This window comes from Acomys minous, assembly GCF_964271855.1.
Source record: "Acomys minous genome assembly, chromosome: 12".
In the NCBI taxonomy this organism is placed as follows: domain Eukaryota; kingdom Metazoa; phylum Chordata; class Mammalia; order Rodentia; family Muridae; genus Acomys; species Acomys minous.
The window spans coordinates 93,325,826-93,342,045 of record NC_140493.1 but is presented as its reverse complement, the minus strand read 5'-3'; the positions used below and the strand labels follow the sequence as shown (position 1 = coordinate 93,342,045).

Below are 16,220 nucleotides of genomic sequence, written 5' to 3'. Positions count from 1 at the left end.
TAGACCCAGGCTGATTCAGTGGTTTATTGTCAACAGAAAACAGTACCTTAACTCCCAAACCTGAGGTGGAAGAAAACACCTCACTTGCCTCTAAGCCACCCATGTCACTCACTGTTCCGGCGGGTCCCTGGAAGGCTGGTCTGTCACAGAGAGCCAGCCTGTGGGTGATACTGGAGGAAGATCTTCTTGGCTAGGTCCACAGTGTCACCCTGGGGCTGACTGGGGTATCTCTTCTTGTTGGTAGTGAAGGCCTGTTCCAGTGGGAAAACCTGCTTCTCAAACTGGTGCTGTTGGAAGGGGACACCGCTGGCTACGCTGTGAGCCAGAGCCTCCAGGAAGAGGCCCCAGCGTGGCTGGTAGTAATCGGCCACCAGTCCTGCCAGCTGCTTATTGGCATAGTCCAAAATGTTACCCTCCGGCCCCCACAGCGTGATCTGGTTGCGGCTGTTCTGTTCATACAACTGGGCCTCAGCCTCACTCACAGCCGCTGCCCTGGCCTGATCCAACCAGCTGCCCAGCAAGAAGCGGCTGTCACTAGCCAGCAGCTCATCCAGTGCAGGTAGGAGCTGATTAGCCAGGAGGCCTCCAGCCTTAAGCAGGACTTCAAGGTCTTGGTTCAGGTAGGCGGTCCTTGCTTCCTCATACAACAAGCTGACCAGCTCCTGCACTGCCTGGCGGGTGACATCCAGCAGGTCATAGCGGAAGGCTGGGCTAGTGCTCAGGTTTGGAGCAGCTGTTAACAACAGTCGCCAAGCTTCAAAGACATCTGATCGGTTGTACCAGACAGTGGTACTGAGATGTAGGGATGGCCTCTTGACCAGAGGGCTTCGGTTGTGCCCACTGCAGGCCTCCCCAGAGCAGTTGTAGATGCTCCTGAGGAGCAGCCTCCAGGCTGCCCTTGCATCTGGCTGGGAGATCCCATATCGGCGGCTGGCAAAGCTGCTCACCCACGCTGCCAAATCTGGCACAGGATCCTTACGCCAAGCCAGTTCAGCCATGAGGGCATAGACCACCTCGTTCTGGCCAATACCCTCGGGGGCTATCCCAGTGCCGACCATGGTGGAGTAGGGGAAGAGGCGGGCTGCCTGTGGGCCTTGGTTCACTGCCTCGAGGGAGCCAAACAGGCCATGGTTGCCCCCGAAGTTGTGGAGCATGCACCAGATGAAAGGCTGGCCGTGGAAGGAGGCAGTGCGGAGGTAAACAGGCTGGCTCTCCGCAAACAGGTCCAGAACCAGGAGACGACCACGGGGCACAGCCTCCAGCACGGCCTTGACCTGAGCAGGGCCCCAGAACTGCGGCTGGTGCTGGAAGAGCCAGCCTTGGAGAAGCCAGAGAGCATCGGGGTCCACTGCAGTGTGGAGAAGACAAGAAGAGAGGTGATGAGAGGAGAGGGGGGATGTTGATCCTATTCTGCCGCTGAGGGAATAAGCTGATTATCACAGGTCACACCACCCCTCACGGTAATCCCTTGCCATTCTGCCATCACCAGAACCCTTCTCCCCGCCCTGCTTCCTGAAACCCAGGACACTATTTATCCAGCTTCTTGGACATCAGAGCTACCCAGAGACCTTAAGACACACAGCCTGGAGCTGGGCAGGGTGGTGCACGCCTGTAACCCCAACACTCAGGAAGGCAGAGGCAGGTGGATCTCTGTGAGTTTGAGGCCAGCCTGGTGTACAGAGTAAGTCTAGGACAGCCACGGCTACACAGAGAAACCCTGTTTCAGAAAAAAAAAAAAGAAAGAAAGAAAAAAGAAAAACCAAAACATTAAAAAAACAAAACAAAAAACAAAAAACCAAAGGCTTTAGAAGCAGTGGTTCTCACGGTGTGGGTCATCATCCCTTTGGGGGTCACAACCAGATATTCTGTATATCAGATATTTATATTACGATTCATAACAATAGCAAAACTAGTTACGCAGTAGCAATGAAAATAATGGGTCCCCACAACATGAGGAACTGGACTAAAGAGCTGCAGCATTCGGAAAGGTGAGAGCCACTGCTCTAAAATAAGGCTCAGACCTCTGGTTCCAGATCAGGCTTTGAGGAGACCCTCCCCTAGACTCCCCAAACACCCCAGTTTGCTCGACTAGTTCAACTCCATGACAGGATTCCGGTTTTCACTCTGACTATCTAGGCCAAGTTTCTAACAATTCCTGGAAAAACCACAACTTAGGGACAACTGACAAGTCAGGTCATGGGCAGCTAATCAGCTTAGGGGACAAAGTGACCAGATACCATGCTTTTATTTCTTCATGGCCTTGGTAAAGAACACAGCTGGCCCTATCCAATCAAACTAAAGGCCACCTCCTGAGTAAGAGCCAGTACCTCAATGATTCAAAGTCCCCAGTAACCAAACAAGCCGCCAATCCTAAATCCCCTCGTATACACTGACTCTCTTCTGACCAAAGTTTATCAGGAATCCCTTTGACTGGCTACATTTTGAGTCAGCGTGCTCATTTCGGGGTCGCCCTCTAGGGGAGAGAGGCGATCCCTGCATGCTGGAATAAAACCACTCTGCTTTTGCATACTGCCTTGGGGTCTTTCTTCAGCAGATCACCCGGACCCTAACAGCTTGTGTGCTGTTCCTCATCCTCCTGCCTCTACCTCTCAAGCACTCAGGTTACAGGCATAGGACAGCATGCCTGTCTTAAAATCTCTTCAATAAATAGTACTCAGTGATTGCGCCCCCTTCCCCGCCCCCCCAGGCATCCTGCTCCAAGAGGCACAGATGAAGCAACAAACTCTGGGAGGGAAAGAAGATGCCTTAGGTCATAGGTCACTAGAGCCAGAGCTCAGCACCCAGTGTGGGTTAAGTGGGATGGCATATGTGCACAAAGGCCTGTTGAGCTGAAAGGTGTGGTATCACCAGGTGCAGGTTCCCTGCCCCCCATCCCCCACCCTCCTCCTCCGTGATGTTCCCGGTCCTCCGTTTTGTATCCCAAGCACCATACCAGCAGTCATGGCCTCATAGACAGCCACGGTGGCCGCGGTGAGGTAGGAGGGCTCCGACGAGGGAGGCTGCATCTCATTGAAGGTGTCAGCTCCATAGACATGATCTGTGCCGAACTCTTTGGTCAGCTCCCGCAGGAAGAGGCTCCCAATGAGAGGGAACATGGGGTCCCCTGGAGCCAGAAGGAAGGAGCAGGAGTAGGAGCAATTGAAATGTCCCCAGTTCCCCAACTGGGTGACATTGACCTGTGGGAACACCCTGTGGCGGGGGACAAAAGGTTGAGGGTTGATGGAGGCTGAAGCAGTCCTGGACTTGGCCTTACTCTCCTCACCAGTCTCACATCTGCGGCTTCCTGGGATGTGTCTGAGTTCCTCACGCACCCATGCTTACTCATGCTATTCATCCCCCCCCATACCATGCCCTCCACCCCAAAGGCTTATCCACCTGGTTCCCCCTGTCTCTCAGAGCCACCTGTCTTAAAAAGGCTCTGCTATCTCCCTCTGCCAATGATCTCTCGTTAGGGACAGAGCCATGGGCACATTTGTCACTGCATCCCTAGGACCCATCACAGGACTGGGTCTGACATCTGTTGACACCTGGGCTAATGTTCGCTGAACAGAAAGAATGAGGTTCCCGCAGCGTGGTGAGCAAGGTGGAGGCAGTAGCCTGCCGCATGCACTGTGACAGTGGGGGGAGCCAGGGGGATCCCAGGCGTGACAAGGGTCCCTGGAGGTGCTGGCAAGGCTTCACAAAGATATAGGAGCCTCATCCAGACCTCAAAGGTCTGCCCAGCCACAGAAGACAAGAGAGAGCACAAAAACAAGGACAGAGAGCTGGAGAGATGGCTCAGACGTTAAGAGCACTGCCTGCTCTTCCAGAGGTCCTGAGTTCAATTCCCAGCAACCACATGGTGGCTCACAGCCACCTATAATGTGATCTGATGCCCTCTTCTGCCCTTCAGGTATACATGCAGGCAGAGCACTGTATACATAAAAAATAAATATTTAAAAACAAAACAAAACAAAACAAAAAAGCAAAGACAGAGACCAACACACTCCCTAAGCCACCAGCAAGAGCAGCTACTTGGTAAAGTTCTGTGCCTGGCAATGTGCATATCCAAAGCTTGAGGTCAGCAGGAGAGCACGCTATCTTCTTTTTTTTTTTTAATGATTTATTTATTTATTATATATATGGCGTTTTGCCTGCTTGTACCCCTGCAGGCCAGAAGGGGGCACCAGATCACATTATAGATGGTTGTGAGCCACCATGTGGTTGCTGGGAATTGAACTCAGGACCTCTGGAACAGCAGTCAGTGTTCTTAACCGCTGAGCCATCTCTCCAGCCCACTACCTTCTTAGTAAGTTTTCACTCTTCTTTCTTACATAGGTTGTAATTCAGGCAGGTGGTGGCGGCCCACGCCTTTATATCAGCAGTGGTGGCACACGCCTTTAATCCCAGCACTTGGGAGGCAGAGGCAGGCGGATCGCTGTGAGTTCGAGGCCAGCCTGGTCTACAAAGCAAGTCCAGGACAGCCAAGGCTACACAGAGAAACCTTGTCTCAAAAAACAAAACAAAAAGTCTGTAATTAAATAATTACAGGTATAATTTTTTTATATTTAATACACATATTACACATTTAATATATTTATAAATACAAATAAATTTAATATACCTATTAAAGTTAAGAACTGAAACCAGTTAGTTGGTGGTGGCGCATGCCTTTAATCCTAGCACTCGGGAGGCAGAGGCAGGTGGATCCCTGTGACTCTGAAGCCAGCCTGCTCTACAAAGAGAATCCAGGACAAGCAAGGCTACACAGAGAAACCCTGTCTTGAAAAAAAAAAAAAGATTTGTTTATTATGTGTACAGTTTTCTGCCTGCACATGTGCCTGCACACCAAGAGGGCACCTGATCTCATTATAGATTGTGGTGAGCTATCATGTGGTTTCTGGGAATTGAACTCAAGATTTTTGGAAAAGCAGCCAGTGCTTATAACCTCTGAGTCATTTCTCTAGCCCCCCCCCCAACTTGGGAGTTCTTTAAGATTGATTTATTTTTATTTAACGCATGAGTGTTTGCTTGCATCTATCTATGTGCACACGTGCACGCAGTGCCTGAAAGGGCGTCAGCTCCCTGGAGTTGGAGTTAGAGATGGCGATGAACTACCATGTGGGTGCCGGCAACCGACCCATGGTCCTCTGCCAGAGCAGCAAGCGCTCTTAACTGAGGCATCTCTCCAGCAGACCCTCACCCCGTGTGTATAAACATATATCTGTATCTATCTCTCTATCTCTCTATCTTTATCTATTGTCTATATAGACTGGGTTTCTCTATGTACCCCAGGCTGGCCTGGAACTGGGGATGGTGTTCCTACCCCAATCTCCTAAGTACCCCTGGTGGTTTAAATAGGTGTGCCCCGCCTTGCAGAGTCCTGTGTTTGAATGCTTGGCCTATAGGGAGTGGAACTATTAGGAGGTGTGGCCTTGATGGAGGAAGTGTGTCTTTGTGGATGCGGGCTTTGTGGTTACATAAGCTAAAGCTAAGTCCTGCCACACAGTCTCTTTCTGCTGCCTGACAAGCCTAGCAGTGGTGGCGCACGCCTTTAATCCCAGCCCTCGGGAGGCAGAGGCAGGCGGATCTCTGTGAGTTCAAGGCCAGCCTGGTCTACAGAGTGAGTTCCAGGACACACAGAGAAACCCTGTCTCAAAAAAAAAAAAAAAAGATGCAGAACTCTTGGCCCCTTCCAGCCCCATGTTTGCCTGCACAGCACCTTACTCCCACAATGATAATGAACTAAACCTCTAAAACTGTTAGCTGGCCCTGATTAAATGCTTTCCTTTGTCTTGTTTTGTTTTTCATAACAGGGTTTCTCTGTATAGCTTCGGTTGTCCTGGACGTGCCTTGTAGACCAGGCTGGCCTCCAACTCACAGTGCTGGGATTAAAGGCATGTGCCACCATGCTCGGCTAACGCTTTCCTTTTAAAGAGTTGGTCCTGGATTCCATTTTACAAGCAAGCACACCGACTCGCAGAGACGGCTGGTAGCGGAACCAGGAGTCAAGCGACACCAACACCCAGAGTCCCAGTGTCTACACCAGGCTTTTCAGGGCATACCTTTTCCCTCGGAGCTGAGTGGGGAGGGAGGACCTCACCTGGTGATGGCCTTGGGGACATGACCTGCGAAGGCAGGCAGCACCGGGATCATGCCGAAGGAGCGCATCCGGTCCAGGATCCGATGCTGAGAGGGATAGAGGTCAATGTGACAGGACCGACCTCCGTTGGGGGAGGCCATTGCTCCTCCAGGGAGGGAAGGTTCCTATAGACCAGTTAAGAGCCTCGAGGCTACCTCGAGCCCAGCCCTAGGTCTGTGAACACCCAGCACCCATTCTACCTTTGCTTATCCACTCTTTACCTGAAGGTAGAGTTGCCTGAGATGCCAGGAACGGGACAGGGGGCCACCCCAGGTGTGCAGGTTACCCATGCGTGCCCAGGCCAGGAAGGCGGGACCGGTGAAGTGCTCATCGATCTCTGACTGGGTCAGACCCAAGGCCAAGTACACCTGTGGAGGAGGAAGAGCCCCCCACACCTATAAACACACGAATCCCCATTCAAGTCACTTCTCTGGGCTCGGTGCTATGGCTAAGGTAGAGGTGGACATCAGCCAAGCGGGACCTCCCCATCCAGGAGAGACAGACCTGGGAGTGGACAAGTGCACTAACGTGTCAACTCTGTGGGGATGGATAAAGACATGGGACACAAAAGGGCTTTTTCAAACTAGGGAGACTCTGTGCTGGTGTTGTTGTTTTGGTGTTTTTGTTTTGTTTTTTTTTTTGCTCAACTTTTACTGAAGCTGGGGTCATCTGGGAACAGGAAACCTCAGCTGAGAAAATATCCCCATCAGACTGGCCTGTAGGCAATCCTGTGGGACATTCTCCTGGCTGATGAATGCTATGGAGAGGTCTAGTCTATTGTGGGCCGAGCCACTCCTGGGCAGGTAATCGTGGGGATATAAGCAACTGAGCGAGTCAGGAGGAGCAAGCCAATGCGAGCAGTGTTCCTCCATGCTCTCTGCTGTCAGTTCTTTTTTTTAAAGATTTATTTATTTACTCGTTGTATATAAGTGCTTTGTCTGCAGAAGAGGGCATCAGATCACATGATAGATGGTTCTGAGCCACCCTGTGGTTGCTGGGATTGAACGCAGGACCTCTGGAGGAGCAGAGTCAGTGAGTGCCCTTAACCGCTGAGCCATCTCTCCAGCCCCTCCGCGTCAGTTCCTGCCTTTAGATTCCTGCCCTGGCTTCCCAAGTTGCTTTTGCTCACTGCGGTTTTATTACAGCCAACAGAGAGCAAACTAAGATGGTCTTAGCTTCTAAGAGCTAGGTTGGCCGAAGGGAAGGGAACAGTCCAAGTCTAAGGGAATAGAAGAGCCTTGATTATTTCCCCCACTCCCCTGGGTCTCCTAGGCTGGCTTCAAACCCACTATGGAGCTGAGGATGACCTTGATTCCTCCTACTTCTACCTCAGTCCCCAGGGGCAGGAGAGCGTAAGGGGCTAAGTTGGCACAAACCCGTTGCCAGATGGCTTCCTGGCCATTCCAAGCCAGTGCCAGGTTGATGCCATTCAGCGCCATCCAGTCAATCTCTTGCTCCCAACGGGCCCAGTCCCACCACACGAAGGAGTAGCTGTGCGTGCACACATTCTGGTAATAGCGGTACCTGCAGGTAGGGGCACGTTATTGGGGGATGTTGGGGGCGCCTCGCTTACCACGCTGGAACACCTCAGGGTCAGCCTGGCTCTGAAATACTACTTTCTCCCCACCCCGACCCCAACACAATACATACACAGGACAGCGGGTGAGTTCCAAAGTGGCCCCTCTACTGATGGGTCCAGAGCCACACCAGGTGAAGCCGGAAGTCTTGGAACTTCCCTCGGGGACTCCCTAGCCTAGTAGCTATGGTGGATACATAACTCTATTTTCATCCAACACATCCAGAGCTCATCGTGTGGTGACCTAGGGTGTCAGTACCAGAAGGCAAACATTGGTCTCTGCCCTGAAGTGGGCTCCCAGTTCCTACTGGGATGATGTGCAAAACACAACATGCTACATGTGACAAGTGCTAGAAGGCCCGGGGCTTCGGGAAGGGACACTCAGCAGCGTCCTCAGAAAGTTGGTCAACGGGGGAGGGGGGGTGCGGGGGGGGGGGACATGGAATACATGGATCAGGAAAACGCCTTTGAAACTCTACCACCACGTGCAGGTTCGCGATCAACAGAGGCGCACTCATTACTTTCAGCGGGCTCTCTGAGAAGGTAAGGTGTGCCAAGAACACGCAGCTGGGGGGGGGGGGGGGCGCCAAGATACGAAGGCACAGACCCCAGGGCCGGCACTTCCTTGTCAATCTTCCAGGTCTGTAGCTGCAGCCGGAACACCTCGGGGGGGCCCCTGTCTCACCAAACGATGGATGCCCGCAGGCTGCAGGCAACTGCCCCAGCCGGTTAGGACCTGCAGCATCAATACCTGTTGGGCGTGGCTTCGGTCAGCTCTTCCGCTACAGCAGGCAGAGGCCGCGGCAGGTGCAGCTGCGAGCCGGACCAGGCCACCTGGCAGCCGCAGAAGTCGCGCAGGTAGCGGTGCAGCCCGGCGGCGGCCGCCACGCCGGTGGAGCCGCGCACACGCACCGGCGCCCCGCCGCCGCCGCTCAGCCTGTATGTGTCCAGGCCCGATTCGGCCGCCAGGGAGCGCTCCACGGACACCAAGAAGTCGGCCGCCGGCCCGGCTCCCAGCAGCCGGGCCAGCAGCTCCCGTACGGCCTCTGCCTCCCGGGCCTCGTCGCCCACCGAGCCCTTGGTCAGGAGTAGGAACCCCAGCACCGCGGCCAGCACCGCGGCTTCCATGTTGTCAATCTCGCGGCGGACCGCTCACAACAAGGACCTAGCGCGGGGGGCGGGGCTGCCTGCGGCCAATCGGCTGCGGCCCTCGGGTCACGTGACCCAAAGGTTGCGCCCCTGCCGGAACCAGGCCCTCTGGGTCCGCTGACCGCGGGTTGTGGCTGGAGAATGCGTGACCCCCGTTAATAAACATGAGCGTGCAGAACCGGGCGCAGTTGCGCACGCCCGTAATCCCAGCCCTCCGGAGGCAGAGGCAGGTGGAACTCTGTGAGTTCGAGGCCTGCCTGGTATACGAGGCGAGTCCAGGACAGCCAAGATAACTCAGAGAAACCCAGTTATCGAAAAACTTAAAAAAAAAAAAAATCCTTGTCGCTGCGCATGCCCAAGCCCTTTCGGGGGTGCGACCCGCTTCTGTAAATCAGTTCCCTTCCAAACATGCAGCCATCATTTTCTTTTATTTCTTTATTTTTGGCTTTTCAAAACAGGGTTTCTCTGTGCAGCCTTGGCTGTCCTGGACCCGCTTTCGTAGGCCAGGCTGGCCTCGAACTTACAGAGCTCTGCCTGCCTCTTCCCCACCTCTGCCCACCTCTGCGTGTGCCACCGTGCCCAGCCCTGCTATTATTTTAAGTGATGAGAACTGAAGCCAGCCTTAAGCTGTATCCCCAGCCCCTTGTCTGATAAATATGTATTTGGGTTTTAGTTTGTATCAGACACTGTCATTGCTCCTGTTATATTGGTGAAGGATGAGCCCCGCTCTCATTTCTGGCCGGAGACATGGAAACCAAATAAGGGTTCCCTGGGCGAGGAGAGAGCTCGGTGGGTGTCGCGAGCAGAGAGTTTACACTCAGAATCCGGAACAAAGGAGGCAGGTCAAGAGCAAGTGGTACGATTTAGCAAGAGAGGTTTATTAGCAATACAAAGGCAACTACAGCAAAGGGCGGCAGCTAAGGCTCCCAGGCCAAGCCACCAATACCATTCCGTTATACTCTTAAAACTATCCTAAAACTATCTTAATTCTAATAGGAGTAGCATTTAGCATCTTATAATATCAATGTTCTGGGAGCTTATGCCATTAGGGTATACGACCTGATATCGCGAAGTTCTGCCGAACAGGTTCGCTGCTGCGACTTGAATCAGTTCTCGGGTTGTTATTGACAGCGTGTCTGTCTGCTCTGTCCTGGGAGAGCGCCCCATCGGCTGGCAGCATTTCAGGTGATCATGGTGGCAACGAGAGAGAGAGTGAGAGAGCTGGCTGCTTCTTCTCAGGGTTTTTATACTTAACTTAACTTTATCCTCTCTAATTCACACATCTAGCTTTCTGCGTCACTCTTATCACTAACTTGCAGTCGTGGCTGCTCCTAGGTCAGAACTTACTATTAAGGTTTTATCTATCACTCACACATCTGGTCAGACGTCAGCTTTTTGGGCTGTCAGCTATTTTCTACGCTGGGCTCTGAAACAAGCCCTGACATGTAGCTGCTTCCTACACTGGGCTTTGAAACAAGCCCTGACGTGTTTATTACAGTGGGGAAAGCACTCGCCGCGTGCGTTTGAATCCGCAGCACCCACATAAAGGTGTCTCAGTAGTGGGAGCCCGCGATCCCAGGGCTCGGGCAAGATGACGGGTGAGAACAATTGACCTGGTGTATAAAGTGACAAACAGGGAAGAGACCTTGTCTCAAGGTGGAAGGGTAACACAACTCACTTCAGAAGGACCGAGATGGTTTATTCTGGAACCAAATAAGAATGCCCACGGCCTGGGAACAGTTTTAGGTCATCCCCAGATTTCATGTTATAAACGTAGAAATAAAATTTGGGGAGGTAGAGGCAGGCGGATCGCTGTGAGTTCGAGGCCAGCCTGGTCTACAAAGGGAGTCCGGGGCAGCCAAGGCGTCACAGAGAAACCCTGTCTCAAAAATAAATAAATAAATAAAATAAAATAAAAAATAAAAATAAAAAAATTGATGGAGTTTCTATAGTAACGGAGCAAGAAGTCATAAATCAAGGCACTTTTCAAATTCGTTGTGGAGACATCAGACGTGGGTCATAGTGACTCTGGAAATCTGTTGCAGGCTTCAGATAACAGTCCTAGCTTCCAGGATGATGGAAGCTGGTGGTCGGCTAAATTAACACACGTTCCAAAGGAAAACTACTGTTTAGTGTTAGGGTCTTGAACATGCTGAAGAAAAGACCCCAGACTTAAATAGTATGTAAACAGTAAAGAGCATTTATTCTGTAAGATCCAACATATTGGGGGGGGCTCACCAGACAGGCTGGTGAGCTCCGTGAGCTTGAAGACTCTTTTTACAAACATTTAAATTAAAAAAGGGGGTTAAGTAATCATTTAAACTAGAAAAGCCTGGCCAAACTGAGTGAACACATGGGTTACTCTGGCCAGGGCACGAGGCAGAAGATTTCCGGACTGCAGTAAATTATACCAGCAGTAAAAATAATTTTTAAATTTATCTTTTTCTGGATGGTCATGGCTGTCTCTGGTTGGCTGCCCACTCTTTGCAGCATTTGCAGTGACTCCTGAATTCACCTCTGAAGACTATAGAGGCCCAGGCCTGTTCTCAATTAACAGAAACTGAAGCCTGTTGCTAGACTTATTTAACCACGCCTCTCATTGGTACGTTCCAAAAAAGACTTACCCAACTGTCAAAAAGCTGTCAGCTTAGGTGCAGAGGAGGGTGGGTGACAGTGACGACTGAGAAGGCTGAAAATGGCCCAGGACAGTTTGGTTCTGGCCCTGTAACAAAATTCCAATTCTTCAGAGCCTTCAAAGGCGGTGTTGTTTTGTTTTGTTTTGGAGACATGGTTTCTCTGTGTAACAGCCTTGGCTGTCCTGGACTTGCTTTGTAGATCAGGCTGGCCTCAAACTCACAGAAATCCACCTGCCTCTGAGTGTCGGGATTAAAGGCGCAAACATGCCAGGTGAGCCTTGACGTTCTGACCAGCCACTCAGCGCTGCAGAAGGTTCAGGAGAAACTGCTTTCCCAGAGTTCAACCTTCTGACCATCAGTAATGTGCTAGACACCTCTACTCTCACACATATATACAGACACACACACAGACACAGACACACACAGACATACACAAACACACAGACACACACGGACACCCCAAATACACACAGAGGAACGCATTTCTCCAGGGCTGTGAGGCTATGCTCGATTGTAAGGTCTCCAAAGAGGAAGTGACATTTTTACCTGAAACCCAAGGAAGAACGACAACTTAGAGAGGGTGGAAGGAAAGAGCCTCCTAGGCAGAGAGGTGCATAGATGAGGGTGGGGTGGGGTGGGGTGGGGTGGGGTGGGCGTGGGAATTAACTTGGAAGACTTGAGGAACTAAAGTGTGACCACATGAGCCCAGCTTGGCAAGCAGCTTGGCAAGGGTCAAAAAGGGCTTTCCAGGGCATCCCCAAAGGGCTGTGGGAGCAGCACAGGAATTTGTCACTTTACCCGACTGGCCTGGGAAGTGACTTGGGTAAGACCCAGCTACGTCAGGAGAGTGGCTGGGAGAGAGTAGAAACCCTTAGTTCTCAAAACTTGGAGAAGAACAAAAATTCTTAGTTCCCAGAGATCAGTATGGGCCAAAAAGATGCCCTAAACCTTGCAAATGCTCAGGCCGGGAGAGGGTGCCCGGGGCTGGGTTGGGGGCGGAGAGCAATGGCCTTCAGGAAAGACTTGACTTTCTAAGAGGACTCTGGTGCCAGGTGTGGTGGCACACGCCTGTGAGCCCATTTGGGAGGCTGAGGTAGGAGGGCTAGGGTTCAGGACCTGGGTGGGTTTCTGACCAGCCCCTGCTGGGGTGGGGGTGGGGCCTAGAGAAACACTCTTCCTGCTTCTCCCAGTACTTCCTGTAGAAGCAGAGGTCCCTGCCGCCTCTCAGTTCCCTTTATCCGGACCTTCTCATCCTTTCTGAGGAAGCAGCCCCATCCAAAACGGGAATGGAAAGATCTGCTCCTGTGGCCCAGCCCCACCCCCACCCCAACATAGCTGCAGAGGTGCTGTGCCCAGCCGTGTGGGGGCCAGAGCGCGTGTCTTCATGTCACCCTGCACCTTGGCGTTTGAGACAGGGTCTCTCCCTGAATCTGGAGCATTCTGGTTCAGCCTGGCTCGGTGGCCAGAGAACCCCCAAGGATCTGCCTTTCCACCTGCCTCCCTTCCCAAGTGCTGGTGTTACGGATGAGAACCCCCTTTTATGTGGGTTTTCTTATCCAGACCACACAAAAGACATTGTGGTGGTTTGTTTTTGTTTTTGTTTTTTGTTGTTGTCGTCTGTTTTTGTTTGTTTGTTTGTTTTGAGACAGGGTTTCTCTGTGTACCCCTGGCTGTCCTGGACTTGCTCTGTGGACCAAGGTGGCTTTGAACTCACAGAGACCTGCCTGTCTCTGCCTCCAGAGTGCTAGGATTACAGGCCTGCTCCACCACTGCCAGGCTCCCCATGTGCTTTTTGGTCGAAGTATGGCTGTGAGTTCGAGGCCACCCTGGTCTGCAAAGACCCTGTCTCCAAAACAAACAAACAAACAAAAAACAAGCAAACCACAACATTTTGTGTAACTTAAAGGTTATCTTATTTATTTTATTATTATTATTATTATTATTTTGAGACAGGGTCTCTCTGTGTTTGCCTTGGCTGTCCTGGACTCACTTTGTAGACCAGGCTGGCCTCAAACTCACAGCGACCCGCTCGCCTCTGCCTCCCAAGTGCTGGGATTAAAGGCGTGTGCCACCACACCTGGCTTTTTATAATTTTTTAAATTACTTTTTTTTTGTTTTGTTTTTTGTGACAGTTTCTCTGTGTAGCCTTAGCTGTCCACCACGCCCTGCAACTTAAAGGTTATTTTATGTGACCTTAAAATAATATGATGCCTAAGCTTGCCCCCAAGAAGTATGAATAAGAGCTAGGCTTCAAAAGCAAGCTCCAGGTAGGGCCACCTGGCCAGCTGCTGGCTGCTCAGGTACCAGCCTAGCCAGGGACAGGCTTGATATCAACACTAATGACAGTGTTGATGTGCTAGTGAACCAGCCCAAAGCTGTGAGCCCTGAAAGTGCAAAGTACTGCTCAATGGAATGATACAATTGGAATTTGGAGCACGGTCTCCAGGATGGCACCGCTGTGCTCCAGAGACCCTAGCCTCTGTGTTAATATTCATTTGCAAGCGTGGTTCCTTGTCCAGTGGCACATCAGGGCACCGTGCAGGGGGCTGGTTGACCATTGACTTCCTGTTAGTCATAATATCTCCTTTTTCTTTTCTTTTTTCTTTTTTTGTTTTTTTCCGAGACAGAGTCTCTCTGTGTTAGCCTTGGCTGTCCTGGACTCGCTTTGTAGACCAGGCTGGCCTCAAACTCACAGAGATCCACCTGCCTCTGCCTCCCAAGGGCTGGGATCTAAGGCGTGCCCCACCACCGTCCAGCCTAATATCTCCTTTTTCATTGCCCTGCACTGCAGCACTGTTGAAGGGCAGAGACAGGACATCACTAGGGCTCGCTGGCTGTCCAGTGAGAGGTCTCGAAGAAAGATGGCAGAGTGACAGAGAACAGAGGTGCCTTCTGGCTTCTTCATACAGATCGGGGTATATACGTGCATGCGAATGCACCGCACACACATTCACATACATGCATGGATAATATAAGGCAGTGGTTCTCAACCTTCCTAAGGCTGTGACTCTTAAATACAGCTCCTCATGTACTGACCCCAACCATAAAAATTATTTTTCAAAGATTTATTTATTTACTATTATGTATACAATGCTCTGCCTGCATGTACACCTGCAGGCCAGAAGAGGGCATCAGATCACATTATGGATGGTTGTGAACCACCATGTGGTTGCTAGAAATTGAACTCATGACCTCTGGAAGAGCAGTCAGTGCTCTTAACCTCTGAGCCATCTCTCCAGCCCCAAAATTCTTTTGTTACTACTTCATAACTGTAATTTTGCTACTGTTATGAATCACAGTGTAACTATCTGATATGGAACCACTATATCCTTCCTTCCCTTTTTGTTTTGTTTTGTTTTGTTTTTGAGACAGGGTTTCTCTGTGTCCTGGACTCACTTTGTAGACCAGGCTGGCCTTGAACTCACAGAGATTTGCCTGCCGCTGCCTCCCTGGTGCCACCACAACTGGCCTGCACCCCTCTGTCCCTCTTTTTGTCCATTAGGCTTCTTAGGCAACGCAGACTAAGGAACTTGAGCTTTCCTAAGAGTCTCCTGCTGGGAGCTGGCAAAGGCTAAGGCCCTCTGGGCAGACAGGAAAATGTACAATTTGCTAGAAGTCACTGCAGGATAGACTGACCTTGAGGCCAGGGCTGTTCCAGCAATGCTGGCTAGGCCTTGGTTGAAATCTCTCCCAGACTGACCAGACTTTACACAAATCCATTTTCCTTCACTAATTTATTTGTAATTTTTTCTTTCTTGTTTTGAGACAAAGTCTTATTTTATTGATTGATTGATTGATTGGTTGGTTGGTTTTTTTGAGACAGGGTTTTTCCGTGTAGCCTTGACTGTCCTGGACTCACTTTGTAGACCAGGCTGGCCTTGAATTTACATCGATCTGCCTGCTGGGATTAAAGGCATGTGCCACCACACCTAGCTTTTAAAGTCTCATTTTATAAGCCAGGTTGGCCTTGAAGTCAGTCAGGACCATCCTTCTGTCTCAGAATGCCAAGTTCTATGATTATAAAAGCATGCCTAATTAAAAAAAATTAAAAAGCACAGGTAAATTGTGGTAGATTTATGGACCCATGTATTGAGAGCAGTTTGAGCCCAGGATTTTAAGACCAACCTGAAAAAGACCAAAACCTCAAGGAGAAGAGAGAGAGATACACAGAGAGAGAGAGAGAGAGAGAGAGAGACAGAGAGACAGAGAGAGACAGATAGAGACATACACAGAGAGAGACAGAGACAGAGAGAGACACACACAGAGAGAGAAACAGAGAGACAGAGAGACAGAGAGACACAGAGAGAGAGACAGAAGAGACACAGAGACAGACAGACAGACACACACACACACATACAGAGGAGACACAGTAAGATGGCTCAGCAGACAAAGGCACTTGTCACAAAGCCTGACGAGACCTGATTTAAATTCCTAGGACCCACACAGTGGAAGAGGAAGAAGAAAACTGATTCTTGAAAGTTGTCTTCTGACCTCCACACATCAGCCATGGCATGTGCACAGTTGCACCAAAGTGGGTTGCTTGGGATGTCTGTTTTGCCTGCAAATATGTCTACACAGCCAGAAAAGGCCTACAGATGTTAGCTCACAAGCACATCCACAAGGCTGTCTCTAGGTTGCCTAGCAACCTGACTTCATTATTGAGGCCACCAAGTATGTGCCAGATGCTTCAGCTTTGTAGCAGATATAAGAGGAACCT

At 50.9% G+C, this 16,220-nt stretch overlaps 1 protein-coding gene across 2 annotated transcripts; it reads right to left on the bottom strand.

Annotated features, from left to right (window-relative positions):
- Nucleotides 1-9: 9 nt before the first annotated feature.
- Nucleotides 10-8,897, bottom strand: NAGLU (N-acetyl-alpha-glucosaminidase). 2 transcript variants are annotated; one of them, XM_084748796.1, is made up of 6 exons: nucleotides 8,470-8,897; nucleotides 7,519-7,666; nucleotides 6,364-6,510; nucleotides 6,104-6,189; nucleotides 2,954-3,210; nucleotides 10-1,348 (listed from the first exon to the last, which is right to left on the bottom strand). In XM_084748796.1, exons 1-6 carry the CDS (start codon nucleotides 8,844-8,846, stop codon nucleotides 144-146), a joined length of 2,220 nt encoding a protein of 739 aa, XP_084604922.1. In that variant the 5' UTR covers nucleotides 8,847-8,897; the 3' UTR covers nucleotides 10-143. The 2 variants fall into 2 exon arrangements, with proteins under 2 accessions (XP_084604922.1, XP_084604923.1); XM_084748797.1 differs by lacking the exons at nucleotides 6,104-6,189; nucleotides 8,470-8,897 and having other exon boundaries at nucleotides 7,519-7,656.
- Nucleotides 8,898-16,220: the final 7,323 nt, after the last annotated feature.

What these genes read in the sequence shown, in the direction of transcription:
- NAGLU (XM_084748796.1), bottom strand. Translation starts at nt 8,846, where the DNA reads ATGGAAGCCGCGGTGCTGGCCGCGGTGCTGGGGTTCCTACTCCTGACC. An exon ending in GTCCCCAAGGCCATCACCAG is followed by an intron (nt 3,211 to 6,103) that starts GTGAGGTCCTCC and finishes CCCCCGCCACAG; the next exon opens with GGTGTTCCCACAGGTCAATG. An exon ending in CTATGAGGCCATGACTGCTG is followed by an intron (nt 1,349 to 2,953) that starts GTATGGTGCTTG and finishes TCCACACTGCAG; the next exon opens with TGGACCCCGATGCTCTCTGG.